At 42.7% G+C, this 24,895-nt stretch overlaps 1 protein-coding gene and 1 long non-coding RNA gene across 7 annotated transcripts in view; one reads left to right on the top strand and one right to left on the bottom strand.

The window, feature by feature from the left end:
* SVOPL (SVOP like) overlaps positions 1-24,895 on the top strand; it is a 134,673-nt gene that overhangs the window by 35,866 nt on the left and 73,912 nt on the right. For 4 of the 6 annotated variants that reach the window (XM_024990678.2, XM_024990677.2, XM_059885576.1 and 1 more), the window contains 7 exons: positions 255-380; positions 1,454-1,582; positions 9,936-10,009; positions 15,423-15,628; positions 16,419-16,530; positions 17,320-17,401; positions 19,553-19,642. In XM_024990678.2, the coding sequence (XP_024846446.1) occupies positions 255-380; positions 1,454-1,582; positions 9,936-10,009; positions 15,423-15,628; positions 16,419-16,530; positions 17,320-17,401; positions 19,553-19,642 (819 nt within the window). The remainder of the gene's footprint in view (positions 1-254; positions 381-1,453; positions 1,583-9,935; positions 10,010-15,422; positions 15,629-16,418; positions 16,531-17,319; positions 17,402-19,552; positions 19,643-24,895) is intronic. The other 2 variants (XM_059885577.1, XM_059885578.1) reach the window with 2 other exon arrangements.
* Positions 9,909-15,472, bottom strand: LOC132345133 (uncharacterized). The gene is made up of 2 exons (XR_009494269.1): positions 14,079-15,472; positions 9,909-13,470 (listed from the first exon to the last, which is right to left on the bottom strand). It is a non-coding gene; the product is annotated as an uncharacterized lncRNA (long non-coding RNA).

Raw genomic sequence — 24,895 nt, 5'->3', positions numbered from 1 at the left:
TCTTCACATCAGGTGGCCAAAGTATTGGAGTTTCATCTTCAGCATCAGTCCTTCCAGTGAATATTCAGGACTGACTTCCTTTAGGATGGACTGGTTGGCTCTCCTTGCAGTCCAAGGGACTCTCGAGTCTTCTCCAACACCACAGTTCAAAAGCATCTATTCTTTGGTGCTCAGGTTTCTTTATAGTCCAACTCTCACATCCACATGTGACTATTGGAAAAAAGGAGGGCTTTAACCTTCCTTCTCTCCCCCAGGTTTTCTGGCTGGCTGGCTCCCTGCTCATCATCGGCCTGGCCTCCGTGGTCGTCCCCACCATCGGGTGGCGCTGGCTTATCCGTATTGCCTCCATCCCTGGCATCATCCTCATCATGGCCTTCAAGGTGATGAAGCTTGTGGGCTCCCTCTTGACCTCCCCTTTGGTTGGCCCAGTGGCCTTCTTGGCCTACAGATATCTTTCTCACGCCCAGGATCTTTCTCCTTTATTTAAGTATCTGTCTCTGTCGGTTTATGAGAAAAGGGTGTTTTGGCAGATTTAATGCACAAGCCCAGTCATGAAGCTGTGAATGCAGGATATGTTTGGGGGAGATCAGGCAGGCAGTGAATTGTAGAGTGAGGGGTGCTGGGGGGAGGCCAGCTGGAAAGACAGGCCTGTGTCCAAGTTACAAAGAGCCTGGAGGACCAGGGGCCCTGGCGACGTGGCAAGGGTTGCATGCTGGGGAACAGGTACTGGGTTTTGTGGAGGCTGGTGGGAGGGAAGATGGAAAAGGTCAGAAAAGCAGTTAGAAACAATCAGATTAATCCTGGTAGGTGATGAGGATGACCTGAACTGCACTCTGGCTGGAGAATGGGGAAGAGGATACTGCTGGGGGAGATGCTTTGCTGAGGAAGAAGCCACTGGTCTTCATCGGGGGAGGCACCAAGAGCAGGGGGCCCTTCAAGTTGATTCTCAAGGTCCTCGTGTCAGTGGAAGGCTGTGCTGTTTTCTGAGTGTGGTGTTCAGAGTATGCCACCATCAGTGGGTCGAAGCCCTCTGTGATCGGGATGGTTCCTCTGTTCATGGTTCCTGCATTGTGGAGAGTTCTTGGGTTCCTGGGGAGGGCCTAGGTGATGGAGGAGTAGAAAATCAGTAAAAAGTAAAGCAGTAGAAAGAGCCCTAGGAGGCAGGTCTTTACAGATTGGGTGTAAGAATTTCATTGTATTAGGTTGGTTGGGCCAAACTGGTGTGCAGCTTAGTCTCAATCCACTGTCACCCTAGACGGGACGATGGCAAGGAGACGGCCACTTCTCGTTCTCACAGGACTGCACGAGTGCACCTGCTGTATTCTTGCCACAAAGCTCGCTGCATCCTTACTTCTCTGGAAACTGGGATGGTGTAGTGTATGAAACTGTGATGGTCGTATCTCTGGGGTCCACAGCAGTTGCAATTCTGATGTTCTTTGTCACCTATGCCCAGTTTATCCCTGAATCTGCTCGGTTCAATGTCTCCACCGGGAACACTCAGGCTGCCCTGGCTACACTGGAACGCATTGCCAAGATGAACCGCTCAGTCATGCCGGAGGGGAAGCTGGTGGAGCCCATCCTGGTGAGTCGTTCTCCAACCAGGGGTCACCAGAAATCCCCTTAGTGGTGGAAGGTGAGAGGGAAGGGGACCTGAGCCCTCCAGGGGCAGGACTAGGAAAAGAATGGAGGAAAATGAGCCTAAATCCAGCTCCGCCTTGAGCCTGGTGGAGCCAAGTAACGCAATATCACTTTTTTCCCCCCAAATTTTATTGAAGTATAGTTGGTTTACAATGTTGTGTTTAATTTCTGCTGTACAGCAAAGTGACTCAGTTACATGTTTTTTCATAATTCTTTTCCATTATGGTTTATCATAGGCTATTGAATGTAATTCCATGTGCTATACAGATGAGGCAGTCAACATCTGCCAATCCTGGATTTCCAATCCTCCTTGCCCCCCGCCCCCCTCAACAACCACAAGTCTCTTCTTTATATTTGCGGGTCTGTTTTGTTTCATAGATGAGTTCATTTGTGTCATATTTTAGATTCCACATGGAAGTGATACATTTGTCTTTGACTCAAACTTCACTTAGCATGGTAATCTCTAGGTCCATGCCTGCTGCTGCAAATGGCATTATTTCATTCTTTTTAATGGCTGAGTAGTAACCCACTGTGTGTGTATATGTGTGTATACACACACACACACACACACATTACACCACATCTTCTTTATCCACTCATGTATCAGTGGACATTTGGGTTGTTTCCATATCTTGGCAATTGTAAATAGTGTTGCAATAAATACTAGGGTGCATGTATCTTTTTGATTTATAATTTTGTCTGGCTATATGCCCAGGAATGGGATTGCTGGGTCATATGGCAATTCTATTTTTAAAGTATTTTAAGGAACCTCCATACTAATTTCCTTAGTGGCCACACTAGTTTACATTCCCACCAACAGTGTAAGAGGATTCTCTTTTCTCCACATCCTTTCTGGCATTTATTACTTGTAGACTTTTTATTGATGGCTGTTCTGCCTGCCTGCCATCACTTTCCTCATCAACAAAATGGAAATAACAGCATCTGTCTTACAGAGCTAGTCACATGTTATTGCCACACTGTTTATAGCCGAGAGATTGTTTTATAATTTTATTTTCCTTGTACTGGCCTCGTCTTACTGATACCAACTGTATAAACCTCATAAATGATTTTTTCAAAGCAAAATTTGGCATTTAAATTCTATTTTTAGGGTCATTATCAAGAGTTATTGACGTTTTTTACTTTTTTATTGTTGTCAAAGTCAATTTTTACAGTTCCTTTTTTGTCTCCCTCCCCTTTGTGTTGGGTTAATTTGGTTTCTTATTTAATATGTAAATGCTGGATCTGTGTGTGTTTAATTGGATATAAGAAGCATGGAACAGATCTAGCTTTGCCATATCCAAATAACTAACACTGATGTATTTTTATTGACTAATCCATCCCCTATGTATTTAAATTTATTGCTGAATATTATGTTCTAAACAAGCTTCCCATGTGGTGCTAGTGGGAAAGAACCCACCTGCCAATGCAGGAGACTCAAGAGATGTGGGTTTGATCCCTGGGTCAGGAAGATCACCTGGAGAAGGAAATGGCAACCTGCTCCAATATTCTTGCCTCGAGAATCCCAGAACAGAAGAGCCTAGTGGGCTGTGGGCCATAGAGTCGCAAAGAGTTGGACACGACTGAAGCAACTTAGCAGGCATGTTCTAAATATTAGGTTTGTTCAAATATATATGGGATTTATTATATACTAGAACATTAGTTGTTGGTCTAATGTAACAACTATAGTATTTTATAATAAGTTTTCATACTTATAAAGTACATACTCATTATCAAAGTTCTTTTTCAGAATTTTCCAAGCTATTTTCTCAGGCCTATTTTTCATTGCCGTTGCTACTGTTGTTCAGTCACTAAGTTGTGTCCGACTCTTTGTGATCCCATGGACTGCTGCACACCAGGCTCCCCTGTCCTTCACTGTCTCCTGGAGTTTGCTCAGACTCAGGTCCATTGAGTCAGGGATGCTATCTAACTATCTCATCCTCTGCAGCCCCCTTCTCCTTTTGCCTTCAGTCTTTCCCAGCATCAGGGTCTTTTCCAGTGAGTAAGTTCTTCACATCAGGTGGCCAAAATATTGGCATTTCAGCATCAGTCCTTCCAATGAATATTCAGGGTTGATTACCTTTACAATCGACTGATTTGATCTTGCAGTCCAAGGGATTCTCAAGAGTCTTCTCCAGCACCCCACTTTGAAAACATCAGTTATTGGTCCTTGATGGTCCAAGGCTTATGGTCCAATTCTCTACCATACTTGACTACTGGAAAACCATAGCTTGACAGTACAGACCTTTGCTGGCAAAGTGATGTCTCTGTTTTTTGATATGCTGTCTAGGTTTGTCATAGCTTTCCTTCCAAGGAGCCAGCGTCTTTTAATTTCATGGCTGCAGTCATCATCTGCAGTGATTTGGGAGCCCAAGAAAATAACTGTCACTGCTTCCACTTTTTCCGGTTCTGTTTGCTGTGAAGTGATAGGACCAGATGCCATGGTGTTATGTTTTTGAATATTGAGTTTTAAGTCATCTTTTTCACTTTCCTCTTTCACCTTCATCAAGAGGGTCTTTAGTTCCTCTTCACTTTCTTCCATTAGAGTGGTATCATCTGCATATCTGAGGTTGTTGCTATGTCTCCTGGCAGTCTTGATTCCAGCTTGTGATTTAACCAGCTCAATATTTCATGTGATGTTCTGTGTATATAAATTAAATAAGTTGGGTGACAATGTACTGCCTCAATGTACTCCTTCCCCAATTCTGAACCAGTCAGTTGTTCCATGTCTGGTTCTTAACTGTTGCTTCTTCACTTACATACAGATTTCTTAGGAGACAGGTAAGCTGGTCTGGTAGTCCCATCTTTTGAAGAATTTTCTACAGTTTTTTGTGATCTACACAGTAAGAGGCTTTAATGTAGTCAATGAAGTATGCTGTAATTAGTAATGTAGGAATGTAGTCTGTAGTAAGTAATTAGTAAGCAATGTAGTCTGCTTTAATGAAGCAGAAGTAGATGTTTTTCTGGAATTTCCTGCTTTCTCTATGATCCAACAAATGTTGGCAATTTGAACTCTGGCTTTCTAAACCCAGCTTGTACATCTGTAATTTCTCAGTTCATATACTGCTGAAGCCTAGCTTGAAGGATTTTGAATATAACCTTGCTAGCATGTAAAATGAGCACAGCTACACAGTAGTTTGAACATTCTTTGGCATTGCCTGTTTTTGGAATTGGAATAAGAACTGACCTTTTTCAGTTCTGTGGCCACTGCTGAGTTTTCCAAATTTGCTGACATATTGAGTGCAGCACTTTCACAGCATCATCTTTTAGGATTTTAAATAGCTCAGCTGGTGTTCCATCACCCCCACTAGCTTTGTTTATAGTGATGCTTCCTAGCCCACTTGACTGCATACTCCAGGATGTCTGATTCTAGGTGAGTGGCCACATCATTGTGGTTATCTGAGTCATTAAGATATTTTTTGTATAGTTCTTTGTATTCTTGCCACCTTTGCTTAATCTCTTCTGCTTTTGTTAGGTCCTTACCATTCCTGTCCTTTAGCATGCCCATCCTTGCATGAAATACTCCCTTGATATCTCCAATTTTCTTGAAGAGATGTCTAGCCTTTCCCATTTTGTTGTTTCCCTCTATTTCTTTGCATTGTTTGTTGAAGAAGGCTTTCTTATCTCTCCTTGCTATTTTCGGGAACTCTGCATTCATTTGGGTGTATCTTTCCCTTTCTCCCTTGCATTTCACTTCTCTTCTTGTCTCAGCTGTTTGTAAAGCCACCTCAGACAACCACTTTGCCTTCCTGCATTTCTTTTTCTTTGGGATGGTTTTGGTTACCGCCTCCTGTACAGTGTTACAAACCTCCATCCATAGTTCTTCAGGCACTGTCTACCAGATCTAATCCTTTGAATCTATTCATCCTGTCCACTGTGTAATCATAAAGGATTTGCTTTAGGTCATATCTAAAAGGCCTAGCAGTTTTCCCTACTTTCTTTAATTTAAGCCTGAATTTTGCAATAAGCAGTTCGTGATCTGAGCCACAGTCAGCTCCTGGTCTTGTCTTTGCTGACTGTATAAAGCTTTTCCATCTTCAGCTGCAGAGAATATCATCAATCTGATTTCAGTATTGGCTATATGATGACGTCCATGTGTATAGTCATCCCTTGTGTTGTTGGAAAAGGGTGTTTGCTGTGACGTATGTTTTCTTGACAAAATTCTGTTAGCCTTTGCCTTGCTTCATTTTGTACACCAAGGCCAAATTTGCCTGTTACTCAAGGTATCTCTTGACTTCCTGCTTTTGCATTCCAATCCCCTATGCTGTTAATTTGTTTTTTTTTTTTTTGGTGTTAGTGCTGGAAGGTCTTGTAAGTCTTCAAAGTCTTCATAGAACCATTCAACTTTGGGTTCTTCTGCATTAGTGGTTGGGGCATAGACTTGGATTACTGTGATGTTGAATGATTTGCCTTGGAAATGAACCAAGTGAACCAACCAAAATTGAATGATTTTTTTTTTTAGAAGAACTTTAAAGTGAAGTGGGAGTGAAGATCTCTTTAAGCCCCTATTTTCATTTCCTTTGGATATATACCCAGAGGTGGGGTTGCTAGATTCAAAAGCAGAGACATTACTTTGCCAACAAAGGTTCGTCTAGTCAAGGCTATGGTTTTTCCTGTGGTCATGTATGGATGTGAGAGTTGGACTGTGAAGAAGGCTGAGCGCCAAAGAATTGATGCTTTTGAACTGTGGTGTTGGAGAAGACTTGAGAGTCCCTTGGACTGCAAGGAGATCCAACCAGTCCATTCTGAAGGAGATCAGCCCTGGGATTTCTTTGGAAGGAATGATAATAAAGCTGAAACTCCAGTACTTTGACCACCTCATGCAAAGAGTTGACTCATTGGAAAAGACTCTGATGCTGGGAGGGATTGGGGGCAGGAGGAGAAGGGGATGACAGAGGATGAGATGGCTGGATGGTATCACTCACTCGATGGATGTGAGTCTGAGTGAACTCCGGGAGTTGGTGATGGACAGGGAGGCCTGGCGTGCTGCAATTCATGGGGTCCCAAAGAGTTGGACATGACTGAGCGACTGATCTGATCTGATCTGATCTGATGGAAGTTCTACTTTTAATCTTCTGAGGACTGTCCATACCACTTTCCACAGTGGCTGCACCAATCTATGGCAGAGCCTGATCTTGACCCAGCTGTTCCTCCATGCCTCAGATGGGTCCAGGGCAGCAACAGCTCTCCCCACTCACCTCCTCACATCTTACTCCCTCAGGCATTGTATAACCACAACAGGAGGGTGATGTCAAGGGTACAGGTCTTCTGTGTCCTGCACACAAGTCAGAGGTGGGCTTTTCTGGGTGTTCCTGATTTTCCCAGGACATCACTGATGACAAAAGCATTGTAATCCCACTGCCACCTGACCTGGTGCTGGATGTGTTGTGAGATAGAATGTGCTTGATAAAAATGCAAAAATGAGAATTCAATGCCCCAAACTTCCTCACGTTCACAGTTTTCATTTGGTAAGGTGTTCTTACTTTGCTTTGTGGAGTGTTTCCCCTAATTATTCCACATGCCTCAAAACCCAGTTGTTAAACAAGAACCTTGAACTTTCTTCCGAAGAATTAAGGATGCTTCTGTTATTCTAATTTTTTTTTTCTGGATTTTGGAAATAAAAGTTTGTGGTTCAGAGGTCAGGACCCTACTATTAGGCAGTATCAGCTCTCTCCTACCTTTCTACCAAGATACTGACAATTACATTTTATCATGCAAAGCATGGTGGGAAGACTAGTTGCTAGGCAACAAGGATTAAATGAAAGAAGTTGTTATGCTTTGTAGAAACTGGCACATAATCTCTGGCTGTGAAATTTTGATTGTCAATAGCATAAAAAATAAAATTGGGTTCAGAGAGAGAAAAAAATTTAGAGACAAAACCATGGACAGCTGAGTGATCATGAGGGTCTGATTGTAGAGTTTTTTGCTGTGGACCATTTTTTGAAAGTCTTTATTGAATTTGTTACAGTACTGCTTTTGTTTTTTTTTTGGCCAAGAGGCCATGTGGGATCTTAGCTCCCCGACCAGGGATCAAACCTGCACCTTCTGCATTGAAAGGTGAAGTCTTAATCACTGGACCATCAGGGAGTCTCTGATGTGTATTGTTTTTTTTTTTTTTTTAACCCAGTAGTTGCTCCAGGACTGAGGAGCACTGAGGTCCACTTCTCTCCTCTTTCCTTTTTCCCTCCTCGCTCTTCCACCCCTCCTCCTCCATCTCCTATCCCACTGAGTATTAGTTCACTTGGGCTGCCATAATAAAATAGCATAGACTGGGTGTCTTAAACAACAAATATTATTTTCTCACAATTCTGGAGGCTAGATGTCCAATGTCAAGGTGTTGCAGAGCTGGTTTCTTCTGAGGCTCCTTTCCCTGGCTTTTAGATGTCCGTCTTCTCCCTGTGTCTCCATGTCATCTTCCCTATGTGTGTATTCTGACCTCATTTTATAAGGACATCAGTCATATTGGATTACAATCCACCCTAATGACCTCATTTTAGCTCATTTAACTCTTTAAAGACCCCATCTCCATTCTCAGTCATCTCTACAACCGCCCCCTACCCTCCTTCCTCTTATATCCTTCTCTTCTCTCCCCCTTCTTTCTTTCTCCCCCTTCATTTCTCTTGACTTCAGCTTGCTGCCTCCATCCCTCACGTCCATTAAATGATCTTGTTCTTCTCCACGGTGGTCTATTGAGCAAGGCCTTGTGAATACAGAGTTGTAAGCGAGGGACCCTGCCTTCAAGTCTCCTAAATCTGGTTAGAGAGGTAAGACTCACATAGGAAAGTATCAATAACATAACAGAACCCAGATGCCTAGAACCAGGCGAGTGGCCTGGGAAGCAGGGTGTGGAGGATCAGAGCAGAGAGGTGACTGTGAGCCAGGTTGGCAGAGCCACCTGCAGGGAGAAGTGGGGCAGACATTGCACACTGAGAGGAGAGGCAGCCTTGGGGAGGAAAAAGGCCAGGAAGGAGGAATGGTGTGAGCTGAGACCAAAGGTAGGGATGAGCAGTGAATTCGGTCACATAGGTGGTTATTAGGATGCTGTGTGGAGGAGGCCAGGCAAGATGCTGTGAGCAGTGGAGCCTCTGCAGCTTCACTCCTGAGATGCTTTGTGGGCTGTCTGAGGGGGGGCCATTCCGTGAAGAAGCTGAATAAGTCCACCCATTTGGGTTGTATAGCCAAAGGTTCAGAACCAAATGACTTATTAGGATAAAATTTATATGTTTATATATAACTCAGCTTTCTGAATCTCCAGTGACACTTGGGGAGGTGAGGGGACATAGTTGTGTCTAAACCCAGGGGACATGGCAGAGAGGCAGGTGGGAAAGACCCAGACTGGCTCTGTCTTCAAACAGCTGTGTGATCTTGGGCAAGTCACTTACCCTCTCTGGGCCATGTATTCTGTGTTGGAAAATATGAGGAGAGGGCTGGATCAGAGGTTTTCCAAAGATGAGTGACCAGAGTCCCGAGATATAGAGCAGATGAAAATGGAGTGTCAGTTGCTCGAGTTCACCCCCAGTGAAATCTAGGAGCTGAGCCTGAAAGTCACGGAGGCAGAGGACCTCTGAGTTCTCTGGGAGCTCTTCCTGTGACAACAAAATCCAGGACCCCCAGACCACACTTCTGATCTCCCTGGTCGGGGTGCCAAGGGTGGGATGCTGTAATCCCAGGTGGATTTGTGAGAAAAGAGTAGTTGGTTTTCAGCTGAACACCCTCCACCTGAAATATTCCTAGCTTTACATAAAAATCCATTACTGCCTAATCCTGTATAACTCAGCCTTATTTTGATCCAAACATAGTTCATAGGCACTGGCTATGGACAAGAACTTTTACTAAAGACACACAAAGAAATTGGACACTGTATCCTGTTTCCAAATTTAGGCCACTTGTTTTTTACATGAATCTCACACTTTTTTAATATTAGGGTTTTTTCATCTTAATGTTAAAAGAATCTCGATCAGTTTCATATTTGTTTTTATATCCTCCTACTTTCTGTACTCTATTCTACCTCTCACCAGTACTGGTGAGAAGGAGAAGAGCGAAAGCATTAGAACCTTAAATTCAGTGGGTCTTGGTACTTGCCAGTGATAAAAAAGTATGCAGAGGCTGATTGACTTAGACAAATGTGTTAAAGCCAGTATTTATGGGTTTGGATGAAGGGTATTCAGGGAGCGGAGTGACTGTCTCTCTGCACAACATTCCCACATTGTTCTTGCTTTCTCTGACCTAAAATATTACAGTCACTTTTGTCCATTCTTAACCCACTTAATCTGTTCTGTCTCCCCCTTTCACTACCCCAGGAAAAGAGAGGAAGATTTGCAGACTTATTGGATGCTAAATATTTACGGACCACATTACAGATCTGGGTCATATGGTAAGAATGGTATTATTTCAAAATTAGGTTTAGGGAGGTTCAAGAGGGATGGGATATATGTATACTTACAGCTGATTCACATTGTTGTACAGCAGAAACTGATACAGCATTGTGAAGCAATTATACTCTAATTAAAAAAAAAAAAAAAAACTAGGTTCAAATAAACAAACATTTTCAGTGGGAGAAAGTCCACTGAAGTAAACTCTTCCTGAGTGCTCTGGGGAGAAAACACAAGGCAGACACCAGGAATGCCTTATTTTTTTGCTTAACACCACAGACCAAAAAAATAGGTATAAAATAACAATATAAAAAGAGAGAAAAAAATCCAAATCATCTATAACCAGTTTTTAAAATTTTTTCATTTGAGTTCTGTACTAAGCTTTTGCAGCCTGGTCTCTTCCCTCATCACAGTCCAGGAACTGATCCTCTGAGGTCACTGAGAGTCATATTCAAAGGAATAGATTCAGTGGCTCTCTCTGTGCAAAGATTTTCTAAATAGGACACAAAAGGTACCAACGCCAAAAGAAAAGATTGATGAGTTTGCCTACATTAAATTAAGAGCCTGAAAAGTATGCCACCAACTGAGAAAAGAAATTTATAGTATATTATGTCCAACAAATTATATATACATGTTATATATATTATTAATATATGTTACTGTGATATAACTTATTTCAACAAGAAAATCATACCTGACCTGGTAGAGAAATAGGCCAGAGACTTGAACAGCCACTTGACAGAAATGTGTATCAGATAAATACATGAAAGCATGGTCAACCTTAAAGTCTCCAGGGAAATACAAATTAAAACCAAATGAGAAACCATTACAAATCCACCTGAATGGCTAAGTTAAAAAGACTGTATCAAGCTTTGAAAGAAAGAAAGTGAATTCGCTCAGTCATGTCCAGCTCTTTGCGACCCCATAGACTGTAGCCAGAGAAGGTGATGGCACCCCACTCCAGTACTCTTGCCTGGAAAATCCCATGGACGGAGGAGCCTGGTAGGCTGCAGTCCATGGGGTCGCGAAGAGTCAGACATGACTGAATGACTTCCCTTTCTGCCGGGGTCCAGCCCCAGCAGGATCCAGGAGTACCCTCAGAATGACGGCCTAGGCAAAAGGATAGCAAAGCAGAGAGCAGGGCTTGATCTTCCTTGATTAACACAGAAAGCCAATAAAGCTCCTGGCACAGAACTTGCTCTGTTCATGGAGGCCACAGGCGCCCTCTCGGTGGGGTGAGGACGCAGGACGCCCCCTCCCTGGTGAAGACGCAGGGCGCCTTCCCGATTGGGTCTTAGAAGCCCAGGCAAAAAAGTGAACTCAGAGAGCCCCTGTGCCCCAAGGAGTCATCCTGAAAGAAGAACAGAGAGAGAAAAGGAGGAAAAAGAAAAAAAAAGAACGACACGGGGAGACCAAGCTCCGGTGAGCGAGGCCCATAACTTTATTTTCAAAAGGAACTTTTATACCTTGATTTGTACATAGAGGGAAATGAAAGATGCAAAGTCATACAGAGTCAGCCCAAACATTACATCTGTTTTGTCTTTATCAAAACCAGGATTTTTTCTGCATACCTTTCCCATAAACAATGTTGTGTACCATATCTTCTGGCCTTGGAGGCCTGTGGACATTTTATGACCCTTTTTTGATAAAGGCTGATCAGCCAGAAAACTTGTTTTCCCTTAAAGTGTTTCTTCTTTATTTCTCCCAGCCTCAGAAAGTACTAAACAGAGTTACATTCTCACGGAGCAAAGGTGCAGTGGGTCACAACAAAGAAGGAACCAATTAGCTCAAAGGTCTGATGTGGTTAATTCCAAGGCTGCTACTTGTTTTTCTTACATTCCAACTATGTTAACTAATGCACTCCCAGGTACACACTGGATAAGGGATATGGGCACTTGGCAGCAAGCATTGGCCCAATGATGAAGCCCTTTACCAGTACTATCTATTCTAATAATTTTTCATCCCTTAAAGGACTCTATGCTCATTAGGACTTTTAGAATGTTTTGGCTTCCCGTGCCTTTCAAGGTTGGGGAGTTGTGAACAGTCATGTGTGTTAATTGCAGAGTATGGATAAACCTGTCAGGCAAGCTAGAATACCAACAGAGGGATTAAAATAGAAATATTCCTTTCATGCCCAGGAGACTTATTAACTAAAGCCCTAAGTTGACTTTTTCCAGAGAAAGGTGGTCGGGGATAGCCCCCTATTAATGACAGAAGAGTTGGTGAAAGGCACAAAATACTAAGACAGATTCTGGTTTTGGGGTAGATGCTCGAGCAGATTCAGGGGGTCCCTCGAGGCCTGACCCACCTTTGCCTGTCAGGTTCTCTTCCGCATGACCTTTGTCATGGGTGGGATCTCCCATGGTGGCTCCCAGCACCTTTCACTTTCACTTTCATGCATTGGAGAAGGAAATGGCAACCCACTCCAGTGTTCTTGCCTGGAGAATCCCAGGGATGGGGGAACCTGGTGGGCTGTCGTCTATGGGGTCACACAGAGTCAGACATACCGAAGTGACTTGGCAGCAGCAGCAGCAGCAGACTGTAGCCTACCGGGCTCCTCTGTCCATGGGATATTCCAGGCAAGAGTACTGGAGTGGGTTGCCATTTCCTTCTCCAGGAGATCTTCCCAATCAAGCATTGGGAAGGATGTAAAGTAACTAGAAATTTTATACACTGATGATTGGATTTCAAGTTAGCATGACCACTTTGAAAAACTGTTTAATGATTTCTACGGCAGTTGAAAGTATGCATAACCTATAGCTCAGCAGTTTCACTCCTAGATTTATATTCAACAGAAATGCCAAGTAAAATAAAATAGCATTATTTTATTTGTAACAGCCCCAAACTAAAAACAACCCATATGCCCATCAACAGTGTAATGGATAAGTTGTGTTATATTTGTGAAATAGAATACCATACAATAATAAAAATGAGAAAACTCGTGCTCTGCCCTCAACATGGCTGAATCTTACAAATGTAATAATGAGCAAAGCGAGTCAGACACAGAATGCATAATACATGCTTCCACTTACAGAAAGATTCAGAATAGTTGAAACTTAACGATAGTGTTTGAATTCAGGAAATTGGTTGTCCGCCTTTCCCAGATATAATCACTAAAAATACGTTGATGTGTCTCCTTTTGAGACTTTTTAATTTTTAAAATACTCTCAGTATTTGGAAATAAAGCAAAATTTAAAGCTACCTTAATAACAAGATGATTATTGTCTTCTTTTTAAATATTTCAATATTTCATGATGAGAGTTTCCAAGCTCACAAGAGAGCACAGAGGATTTACTTGCCACTCAGATCTGACAATCACAGATATTCACCCACTTGCGTTGGCTGTTTTTTTTCCTGTTCTGAAGTATTTCCAAGTAGGCCCAACACTTCATGCCATTTCATCCCCGGGTACTTCATTAGGAGTCTCAACTACTTGAGGACATTTTCTTAGGTGATTCCAAGCCTATAATCACACCAACAAGGTTAACAATTGTGAGACTCACCTGGTGGCTCATTGGCTAAGACTCTGCACTCCTAATGCAGGAGGCCTGGGTTTGATCCCTGGTCAGGGAACTAGATCCCACGTGTCGCAACTAAAGAGCCGCAACTAAAGATATCATTTGCCACAACTAAGATCCGGTGCAGCCAAATAAAATATGAAAAAATATTAACAATCATCACTAGTATCATGCAGTGTGCAGAATATATGTAATGTCCCCTAATTATCCCTGTATGTCTTTTACCTGTGGCTTTAATAACCATTTCCATAAAATAGGCATGAGGGGGGCTTCTAGGAGGCTGACTTTATTCTTTTTCTTCAGTTTGATATATGAACTTTTCTGTATGTTATGTTTACATTTAAATAAATTTTATTTTAAATATATAAAAATTTATATTTATTTTAAATATATAAAAATATTTAAGACTAGACCAAAAAAAAAAAGAGAGAGAGATGAAGGAAATATAAAGCAAAAGCAAAAAACCTTGCATGGCTTCCTGACCTCCGAAAGGCAGAATTCTAAAGATGATTCCCAAGATTTCCAACACCTGGTGATTTAATCAAACACTCACTTGACTGTCGGTGTGAAGGCAGCGCATGGATGTAGTTAAGTATGGTTATCAGACTTAAAACAGGTAACCTGGATTAGGCAGGTGGGCTCAATCTAATCACCCGAGTCTTTAAAAGTAGAGAAGTCTCTCCAGCTGGAATCAGAGCTGCAGCAGAAGAGAAGTGTGAGATAAGGCAGGCTCATGAGAAGGACACGACTGCTGTTGCTGATTCCACAGACAAGGAACAAGCAGAGCCTGCAGAAGCTGAAAACCACTGGTCGGCAGCCAGCGAGGTCATGGACAAGAGTCCTTCAGCCTGTGCAGCTGGGTTGTGCCAACCGTCTGGATCAGCTTGAAGATGGATTCTCCCATAAAAAGTGGAGCAGCCCCGCCTACACTGGCGTTTCTGCCTCCTGAAGACACCGAGCAGAGAAGTCAGCCAGACCCACTGAAGTGCTGAGCTCCAGGACTGTGAGATGATACCTGTGAACTGTTGAAAGCACTGTTTGTGCTCACATGTTGGAGTAGCTGCAGAGAAGGAAACTGCTACCCAGTCTGCGCTTGCACTGCTTGCTGCATGACAGGCAAGTAGAAGTCAAGGTGTTGAGGCAAATTACAGCGACTTTATCCAGAATGCCAGCAGACTGAGAAGATGGTGGACTAAAGTTTTAAAGAACCATCTTAGAGTAGCCTTCAGGCTGCGCTTTAGCTGAGGGAAAGATGGAGGTGGGAGGGTTCGAGATGAAAGGGTCATGACAGGTTGCAGACTTCTTGGAGCCACTGGCCTTCAATGGAAGCTTAACATTTCTTTGTTCTTCTGTTTGCTCACAAGGTTTCTATAAAACTTCAAATCGATATTGGTTATTTTTACTCTACCGCCCCTATCTCTGCTTATTTGTAAGGTTTCTAGGCTGAAAATGAACTTACTTACAAGTAGTAGCCAAAACTAAGACAGGACCACCTGGGATGGGAACTTAATAAGCTTTTTGGGCACAAGCAACAGTCCTCTGATAGTTAACTCTGTGTATTCAGGGCTAAAGTAACAGAGTACATGAACTAAAGAATGAGGGGGGCAGTTTCAACGTGGTGTTAGTTCTGTTCTGACTCTGTGACAAAACTCTCTCCTGGCCTGAGGGGGTCCTCTGGGCCCTTTCTGCTTTTTCTTGCAAATCCGTTTCTCACTGTGCAGTGTCTGGTGAAGGCCACCTTCCAGTCTCCCCCCGAAATGTGACCCCACTTTCCCCTCCCACACACCGTACCTTCCACCTGAAAAGCTCTTCCTGCTTCTCCCCACCTCTCACGGGGCTACTCCTTCTGCAGGCCTGGAGGCAGCCTTTCCTGATGCCCATCTTTTCTTGCTTCCAGGCTGGGCATCTCTTTTGCCTACTACGGGGTCATCCTGGCCAGTGCCGAGCTGCTGGAGCGGGACCTAGTCTGTGGCTCGCGGTCTGAGTCCGAGGTGGCCGTGACCGTGGGGGTCTTGGAGGAGAGCCAGAGCCCCTGTTACTGCCATATGTTCGCCCCCTCCGACTACAGGACCATGATTATCAGCACCATTGGCGAAATTGCTCGTAAATGTCTCTCTCTGTTGGGTGGCTCTCTGTTTTGGGTGGGGGCCAGGCAACTCAGAGCCTCATAGAGAAGAGTGGCCTGTCATACACTTGGTTCCTGCCTGGTAGGACTAGACGAGTCCCCAGATCATGCTGACATGTCTCCAGTGTGGATGAATGTAGGGAGGACAAGTCTGGAGGCATAGAGGTTTGAATTACTTTATCGAATCAATTCTAAGATGCATTCCCCCACATTGTAATATCTCTGCCACTGGGATATGTCTTACAGTGACTTATTAGGTTTCCCTTTGGAAGCACTGTTTCTGCTTTAATAGGCATAAAATAATGGTACTTAATCATTGGCACCTTGGACTTGCCTGGTGGTCTAGTGGGTAAGACTCCATGCTTCCACTGCAGGGGGTGTGGGTTTGATTCCTGGTTGGGGAAGTTCCACATGCTGTGTATATACCACCCCCCCCAAAAAAAAAATTCATGGCATTTTGAATTTGAAAAACAGCATAAAATATTTATAGATGGAACAAGTGGGCAGTTTAGACCTATATGCAGTAATACACATCCTGGGCATAAAATGTACTTCGCATACACCAATACTTGTTTTTCTCAGACCCACATGGGAAAAGGATGTGGAAAGAGCATGATGCTGATGACAGTGTGACTGTGTCTTGGCTGCAATACCCATGAGGTTTGGATTAAGTTGTTTCTTTATGAAATGACAAGGAGGAAACCATGCCAGTGTTGATAAATGCCATTTGCTGTCAAAGTTCTGAAAATTGTCTTTGTTTTTTTCCAGTGAATCCTTTAAACATCCTGGGCATTAATTTCCTGGGGAGACGGCTGAGCCTTTCTATTACCATGGGATGCACGGCTTTATTCTTCCTGCTCCTCAATATTTGCACCTCAAGGTATTTGCTCTCTGTTTGCTTTGGAACAACCTAGTTTTGAGTGGCGGTTTTAAAATGAGGTCTCCTGGGGACTTCTCTGGCAGTCCAGTGGTTAAGACTCCATGCTTCCACTGCAGAGAGTGCATGTTCGATCCCTGGTTGGGGAACTAAGATCCCACATGCCCCATAGCCAGAAAAAAAAATGTAAAATAAATAAAATGAGGTCTCCTGACCCATGGCCTTCAGTGCACGTCAGGAACAAGTCCCTTTCCCTAGGAAAGTAGAGTACAAGCTGCCTCTGCCCGTCCTACTCCCTTTTTGCCCCTGAACAGAACTAGCCTGGGGGTATTGAGTACGCTCACCAAGATACTTAGGATCTTTATACAAAGCTTCCTTGAGAAGGGGAATGTAGTCGCTGACCAAATGAGCTGCATAGTTGTCAAGACAGTGATGTAGACAGCGTACCTGTGGTGGGAAAATTCATTGCACGCAATTTGTGACTCTAGGGTGGCCTCATTCATAATATGTATGACTTATTCTGCACACTCTACCATTTTCCAGGAGTGGTCACAGAGGTGTGCTCATAGTCGGGGGAGGACAGGCTGGAACGGCACAGTTTGGGGGGACGGGATTGAAGGTCTGAGTCAGGCTTTTGCTTTAGGACCCCACGGCCTGGCCAGCTGATGAGCCGCACCCTGGGGACCTGGTCTCCACGGGTGTGTGTGTGTTGGCCGCTATAATGCACCGGGATGGGGGCCCCGGAAGGTCCTCCCATACTGCCTTTGTCATGTCTCCCTTCCGGCTCCCTAGCGCCGGCCTCATCGGCTTCCTCTTCATGCTGAGGGCTCTCGTGGCAGCCAACTTCAACACCATCTACATTTACACTGCTGAGGTTAGTTTTGGGGAAGGGGTTGCTTACATCAAGGTGTTTGTCTGTAGATAATGCATCCCTGGCTTCTGCTGACTTTTGATGAGTTTCTAAAAATATCCTATTAAAATGACATCAGAAGGTATATTTGATGTGGTCTTTCTCTCGCCCCATGGGGTCTAGTGAAAGTCAGTCTCTGAGAAGAAAGATAGGACCTTCTCCCTTTCTCAGTAAATCATTCATGTTAACCAAAACAAACAAACAAAAAAACCACCTCATTGCCCGCTTACCCTGCTTCCTGAAGAAATAGGGCCCATACCTGCATGTTGCTGATATAATGTAAAGCACCCTATTTCTCTCTTTTTGAAATTAGAATGTATTTTTCAACTTTTTTCTTTTGAAAGATCACATCCCACTCTGCTGTTTGTTGTGTGTGGCTTAAATTCAAATATGAGTAATTTATCTTTAATTTATTGAATTATTCCATATACTTAATACATCTACTTCTGAGGGGGCTCCTCAGAAAGCCCCAGTTTAAAAACCTGTGGCGGATTCATTTTGATATTTGGCAAAACTAATACAATTATGTAAAGTTTAAAAATAAAATAAAACTAGAAAAAAAAAAATAAAAAGCAAACATTCCTAGAAATAAGCAATGTCTGAATAGGAAACAGTATTTTAACTGACTTTGTCTTTCATTGAGCTAAAGAAAGTGGTGCTATAGGGACTGCTAAGGCTTCATTCATTTTCATGTCAGGAAAGGTAAAAGTCTGTTCAGAATACAGATACTACATATCAAAATCATTAAAGCCACAGGAAAAAAAATTCTTGTCCTCTCATGTAGATTAAAAATAGGATATTATAACATATTTGACATATATCAATACATAATTCTTCATTTAGTTCCATTGAAAAAATCTAGAATTATTGTGAATTTGTGAACTTAAAGGTCTATATGTATTGTGGTATACCTCTAAGGTTATATTTGGAATATTCAATTTAACATATTTTGGAACATGTTCATTTAAAGGGTTACTTCTAAGTATTTTTTCCCCTGATGCTTATGGCTTAAAAAAAAAAATCAAAGATGTGTACCAAAAGATGATTGTCTTGAATTATTTCATCTCCTAGAATTGTCAAAAAACAAAAATATTGATATTAGAGCAAAGATCGTCTCTGTGTATCTGAATCCATTGTTTTCAATAGCCAGTAACCTCATTTTCCACAAAAAGAAAAGAACTCCATGAAAAGGCACTCAGCCTCCAGGTCGTCTTTATAAATACAGCGGTTTCCCCTGGGGCAGGATAGCATCTGGTTGCATCTGACAGATGGTGTCTAGAGAGGTCACATGCTTTACTTTGCTGAATTGATAAAAACTGATCAGTATTACATAGCACTCAGAGAAAAATTTCCAAAATTAAGCATTCTTTCATATATTCTCCCTATAATCCTCTTTATTAAATATTTGCCTATCAAGAATTCTGAATCAATGAAGTACAGATTTTTGGTGGTGGTTTAATCAATAAATCATGTACGAGGGTTACGACCCCATGGACTATAGCCTGTCAGGCTTCTCTGTCAATGGAATTTTCCAGGCAAGAATACTGGAGTGGGTTGCCATTTCCTTCTCGAGGGGATCTTTCTTACCCAGGGATAGAACTTGGGTCTCCTGAATTGCAGATTAATGAGGTCTTGCTATAAATGAAAGAAAGCAGACTGTGCCATATGGTTTTGAAATGCAAACATGGGGGATGGTGTAGTATGTATCTGACACTTCAGTCAGTTCCCTGTATCTATATTAAAGATTGGCTTGGATTGTTGTTATTTGGGGTGTATTTTCTTTCCATTCAGTAGAACCACCTTTATATGTTTATAGCTCTAAGGTGGAACTCTATCTGATTCCAAAGTTTAGCTTTCTAAAATAAAATTTGGAATATTAAACACATTTTGGAATTTGCTCACTGAAAGGATAATTTCTAAATGTTCATTGTCTGATACTGTTAAAATTCAAAGTTGTGTACCTGAGAAAATGAACATCTTCTATTCTTATCCTGTCTATATAGACTATTTGGCCTTTTATATATTAGCAAAGCCTGACCTGGGGAGGGAAGAACAGAGGACTTGGGAAAGAAGGAGTCTAAACTAACTGATGCTTTCTACACTGGCACCATCCAGGTCTACCCCACGGCGATGCGTGCTTTGGGGATGGGGACCAGCGGCTCCCTGTGTCGCATTGGAGCAATGGTGGCACCATTTATATCCCAGGTACAGCCCAGCAGTCTCGGTAGGGAGGATATGTCTAAGGGAGGTGGGGAAAGAGTGGCCTGAGTCCCTTCAGGTTAAGGGTTTAACCAAATATTTGTCTACTTGAGTTTCCTTGCGGTGCTGTTTTCTCATTGTCTGGTGAGTTTGGTGGGAAAAGAGGCTAAATCAATGCTTCCAGTCAACAGCATGTATTGTGCCGGACATTGTTGGTGAAAGATGCAAAGGACACAGATGACATGGGGAGTTGGAGCCGTTGAGTGACAGTGGGCTCCAACTCTGCTGTCAAGGGCGCAATTGAGAAACAGAACACAAACATGCAGGGAGGCGGCCCCGGGAAGGGCAAGTCCAGCACTCAGGCAAACCAGTTGCAGGCTGGGAGAAAATCCAGAGGTGATCGGGACCATGGTAGGGGAACCTTGTTTCAGGAGGGAATCAGAGGCAGCTATGGTAACCCACGTGGTCATGGTTCCTCAGAGGGACCAAATGGCTTGCCCCTCTGCGCTGGTCATTCTGTTTTGGCCACAAGAAATGAAAATCCACCTGCTCTGGCTGCAGCCAAAAACAAGAGTGAGGTTGGGTGCTGGGTGGGCCTGATCCAGGCTGTGAACATTGTTGGGGACCCAGGCTCTGCCTCCTCACATTTGTCTAGGGTCTGTGGTCACTGAGCATTCAGACTGTGTGCCCTCAAGACCAGTGTGCTGTGCTTGCCCATGGACCTTGCTCCTTACAAATCCCAGACATCTCTCCTTAGATCTAGCTACCAGAAGATACCAATGTGCTCTCTACAACCCAGAAAGATGCTCTCCTTGCATCCCACTGGCCATGCCTGGTCAGGTGTTCATACTTGAGTTACATCAGTTGCAGCCAAAGTCAGGCTTATGCACAGAAGCAGCTGGGTGGCGGGTTGGGGGGGGGGGGGGGCAGTTTTTGGAGAAAGTTTTGGGTTGACATGGGCTGAGTAGACTGTAATGTGTATTTCCTACAATTTAACAGAGGATTTTGCTACCATTTTTCTTAAGACTATCTTGGGCATGTTTTGCCCTCTCATCTTTATTTGTTTAAAAGTTTTGTTATTTTTGGCTGCGTTGGGTCTTAGTTGCAGCACTTGGAGTCTTTCATTGTGGCGTGAGGGCTTCTTTCTAGCTTTAGAGCACAGGCTCACTAGCCCCTCGGCATGTGGGATCTTAGTTCCCTGACCAGGAGTTGAGCTCAAGTTCCCTGTTTTAGAAGGTGGAGTTTTAGTCGCTGGACCCTCAGGGAAGTCCCCCCCTCGTCTTAATTTAAAATGAGGGCAGGTTTGGTCTTGCAATTTTGCTTTTCAGAGTTCTTTTGTACTTATTACTTTACCATTTCAGAAAAGAACAAAATGGTGAACAGCAGCAGTAAAATATTGATCCTATTGATCAGACTGAGGTATAGTTGGTTTTCCAGACTCCAGAAATAGAGTCTCTTGGGCTTCCCTGGTGACTTAATGGGTAAAGAATCCGCCTGTAATGAGGGAGACCTGGGTTTGATCCCTGGGTTGGGAAGATCTCCTGGAGAAGGGAATGGCTACCTACTCCAGTATTCTTGCCTGGAGAATTCCATGGATAGAATAGTCTGGCGGGCTACAGTCCAACCGGTCGCAAACAGTCAGACACAGCTGAGCGACTAACACTTACTCAAGGCCTCAGTAAGTGTTAGCTAATAACAGTAACAATGATCAATAACAATCAATGCAATGTCACGGTCTTGGTAGACCGGGACCTGGGGACTGGAGTCGACAAGAAGAAGGACGCAGGGGACCCAAGTCTCGAGTGAGACAAGGATGCTTTATTTGCAGAAACCGCATGTTCATATATCTTCATACAAGGCGGCTTCAGGCACTTAAAAAATTGAGCAAAAACAAAGCCAGGCAAATAACAATCTTCAAAGGGCCAGAAAGCATTGCATATCCTGAGTAAGAGGGGCATAGCTGAATAGATTACCTTTAAGTAAAAGGTCACTGAAGGGAACTGCTGAAAGGAGTCACTGAAGGGAATCCAAGCAGGTGCCCTTTCTCATGATCTCAGTCCTGAGAACTGCATGCAGCTCTGCTCGTTCCTGGAAAACAGGAATAGAGAGTCCTTGAGAAACGGCCCACAAAAGAAGAAAATAACATTGGATCAATTAAAGTTGAACGTCCCCTGACAGTTCCCCCTTTTTTATTTTTTCATAATTGGGGGTGACTGTAGATACTTTGTGAAAAAGGCTCTGACAAATTGAGTTTGTTTAGTTTGAACAATTTTAGTTGAAAGGCATCGATATATTACAAATATAATCACCAGGATAATTACCAGTGTTGTAGTTCCAGATCCAATACTATGTGTAATGCTTTGAAACCATCTTCGAAGGTCTAGCCCAGATACTTGATCAGCCAGCTGTTCAGCTAAGGTTTCCAAATTTTTGGAAAAGGGTAGACTCTTAGAGAAGGTTTCAAGGATTTCCTTTTGCAAGAATTGTACATTTAAGGAAGCATTATTATGTATATCTTGCAAATGAAATTTGATCTGATCCCTTTGTAAGCACTATGGTTGAACCAAAAAGGAGTGATACAAAATTGAGTAGAATTCCAATTCCAATTTAATAATACTTGTTTTTGTAAATCTATTAATTGATCTCAAACCCATTGGATGGCTGTTTTTAATTCCTGAATTTTATCTTGAACTTTTTCATCTATCTGAACCTGAGTGACCCATATAGTATGAGCATCTTTAGTCCAATTTTGAATAAAATTATGTGTTTGAATTGAAGTTTGTAAAGCAACATCTGCAACAGCAGCAGTGGTGCAAATGGCTGTTAACCCCCCAAAACAAGAATCAACCATCCAATGAATCGCTTAGATCGTTGGAGTAATTTAGTGAGTAACTGGGAGGCAAGTCTTGCCGTGGGACCCTCTTTCCAGGGTTGTTGGAGATCTACTGGCAACCACAGACTACGCTGAGATCGAAGAATCAAAAGGGATTCATTTTTTAGAGAGATAGAGGAATTAAGACAAGTAAACAATTTGCAATCTGTACAAGTCACAGAACATAAAGTCTTATTAAATTATAAGTTTCCTATGGCTATAACAAAAGGGGAACACAAGCTTGTATAAAATATGAATGATTATAATGGAAGGAATAGTTACTATGACTATGACTGGTTCCTGTGAAATATCCAGTCCAAGTTCCAAGTTTTTTTAGTACTTGTAGCACGCTTCCAGATGTTTTATTGTTCAGGCCCAATTCGTTTATGGAGGATGATTTGAGGGCGAGGAGGTGCCATTCTGCCGTCAAGGCAGCCAAGGAGTCCTTTGTCATGAAAGTGTTCCACTGAACTGTTGGTAATTTTCCATGTTACTTGAGTAACATAATCACACATGGTACTATTAATATCATCTGAGTAGTTAGATAACCACATGCCATAGGGTCCCCAATCAACAGTGGTGTAATTGGCCACAAACATTTAGCTTGACGTGTATCTCAATAAACAGGAGTATATTTAAAATTCTTATAAGTAAACCCCTTACATTCCAACTTTTGTCCTTTTCCTAGAGTTTTGGTAGTATTGACATGGTCCTCATAAGAGGACAGGGCAGTAAACAGTCTAAACAATGTACGGAAGTTCTTTTTTGGAGGCAGGACGAAAGCCCATGTTTGTCGACTAACATGAATACATAATTCTGCTGGGCTCATGTGTAAAGGAAGGATTTCATAGCCTAGAGAAATGTTAATTAGTCTTCCTTCTTCCTCAGGATGAGAGGGCCCCTCCAAGCTCCAAGGAGAGGGCATATGTACTGAGTCATTAGTGGATACGATCGGTCCTATATCTGTCCGTTCTACAACCTGCAATAAACGGCGGTTAGATATATAAGCCCAGTAAGTGTGATTAATCAAGTTATCCTGAGTGGAGGAAGCAAAAGCAAGCATAGCAACAAAAATATTTTCAGGATTCAGAGGCATTCCCTATTGAGAAACCAGATTTTCAGCTTGATTAGTAAAGGTTATCTGTCCCCAAGTACGGAGATCATAAGGTGGATGACGTCAAGTGTGGCATTTCTTGGAAATTTTTTAAGCCACCATGGCTTGTACTGGAAACTTCTCCTCCTGGGGATTTTGCTGTTTTTGTGATTTTGTTGGCTCCATCTGGAGAAATACAAGCATACCCCTTTCCCTGTAATCTTAATTCTCCAGATTTCCATTGTTTAGTCAACCCAAATGGGCAGAGGAAGGGAGGTATCCTTCAATGCCTTGAAATGTTTTTTCCACTTTTGTCAAACTATCACCTTGCAGTAAGTTTAAAAAGTTAAAAACAAATAAAGCTCTATTAACAATAGTTATAGGATTAAAGAATATATTGCACTGCTGCTGCTGCTAAGTCGCTTCAGTCGTGTCCGACTCTGTGCGACCCCATAGACGGCAGCCCACCAGGCTCCCCCGTCCCTGGGATTCTCCAGGCAAGAACATTGGAGTGGGTTGCCATTTCCTTCTCGTGCATGAAAGTGAAAAGTTAAAGGGAAGTCGTTCAGTCGTGTCTGACTCTTCGAGACCCCATGGACTGCAGCTTGCCAGGCTCCTCTGTCCATGGGATTTCCCAGGCAAGAGTCTAGTAAAGTCTGCTCTGGATAAGGAAGATAGAAGTGTTCCTGTGAATTCCCTCTTTTTAAATTTTTTTATTTGTAGTTTGAGTGTGTGATGTGCTCATTCAACTATGCCCTGTGCTTGTGGATTATAAGGAATACCTGTAATATGTTTAATAGAAAATGATTGCAAAAATTGTTTGAATCGCCTAGAAATATAGGTAGAGCTATTGTCTGTTTTTATAGAACTAGGTGTTCCCATTATTGTACAGCAAGTTAATAGGTGAGTTATAACCTGTTGTGTGGTTTCACCTCAGGGAGGTGTGGCCCATATAAAAGAAGAATTTGTATCGATTGAGACTTGGAAGAAAGAAGAGGAAGAAAATTCAGGGCAATGAGTTACATCAATTTGCCATAGTTCATTGGGTTGTAATCCTCAAGGACTGATACTTTGTGCAATGGGTCGAAGATGTAGAGGCCTACAAGTAGAGCAATTATTAATGATTTCTTTAGCATGTCAGTATGGGATTTTCCAAATTTGATGTAACAAGCCAGCATTATTGTGTAATAGAGCATGTTGCTCTTCAGGAGTAGAAAAGAGACAAGTTTATCAGCTTGTTCATTGCCATGAGCCATAAGGCCAGGAAGAAAGAATGTGTTTGAATATGGGTAAT

Source organism: Bos taurus, chromosome 4 (genome assembly GCF_002263795.3).
Source record: "Bos taurus isolate L1 Dominette 01449 registration number 42190680 breed Hereford chromosome 4, ARS-UCD2.0, whole genome shotgun sequence".
Lineage (NCBI taxonomy): Eukaryota > Metazoa > Chordata > Mammalia > Artiodactyla > Bovidae > Bos > Bos taurus.
Note: the sequence above shows the minus strand (reverse complement) of the source record. Positions and strands in the feature narration are given on the sequence as shown.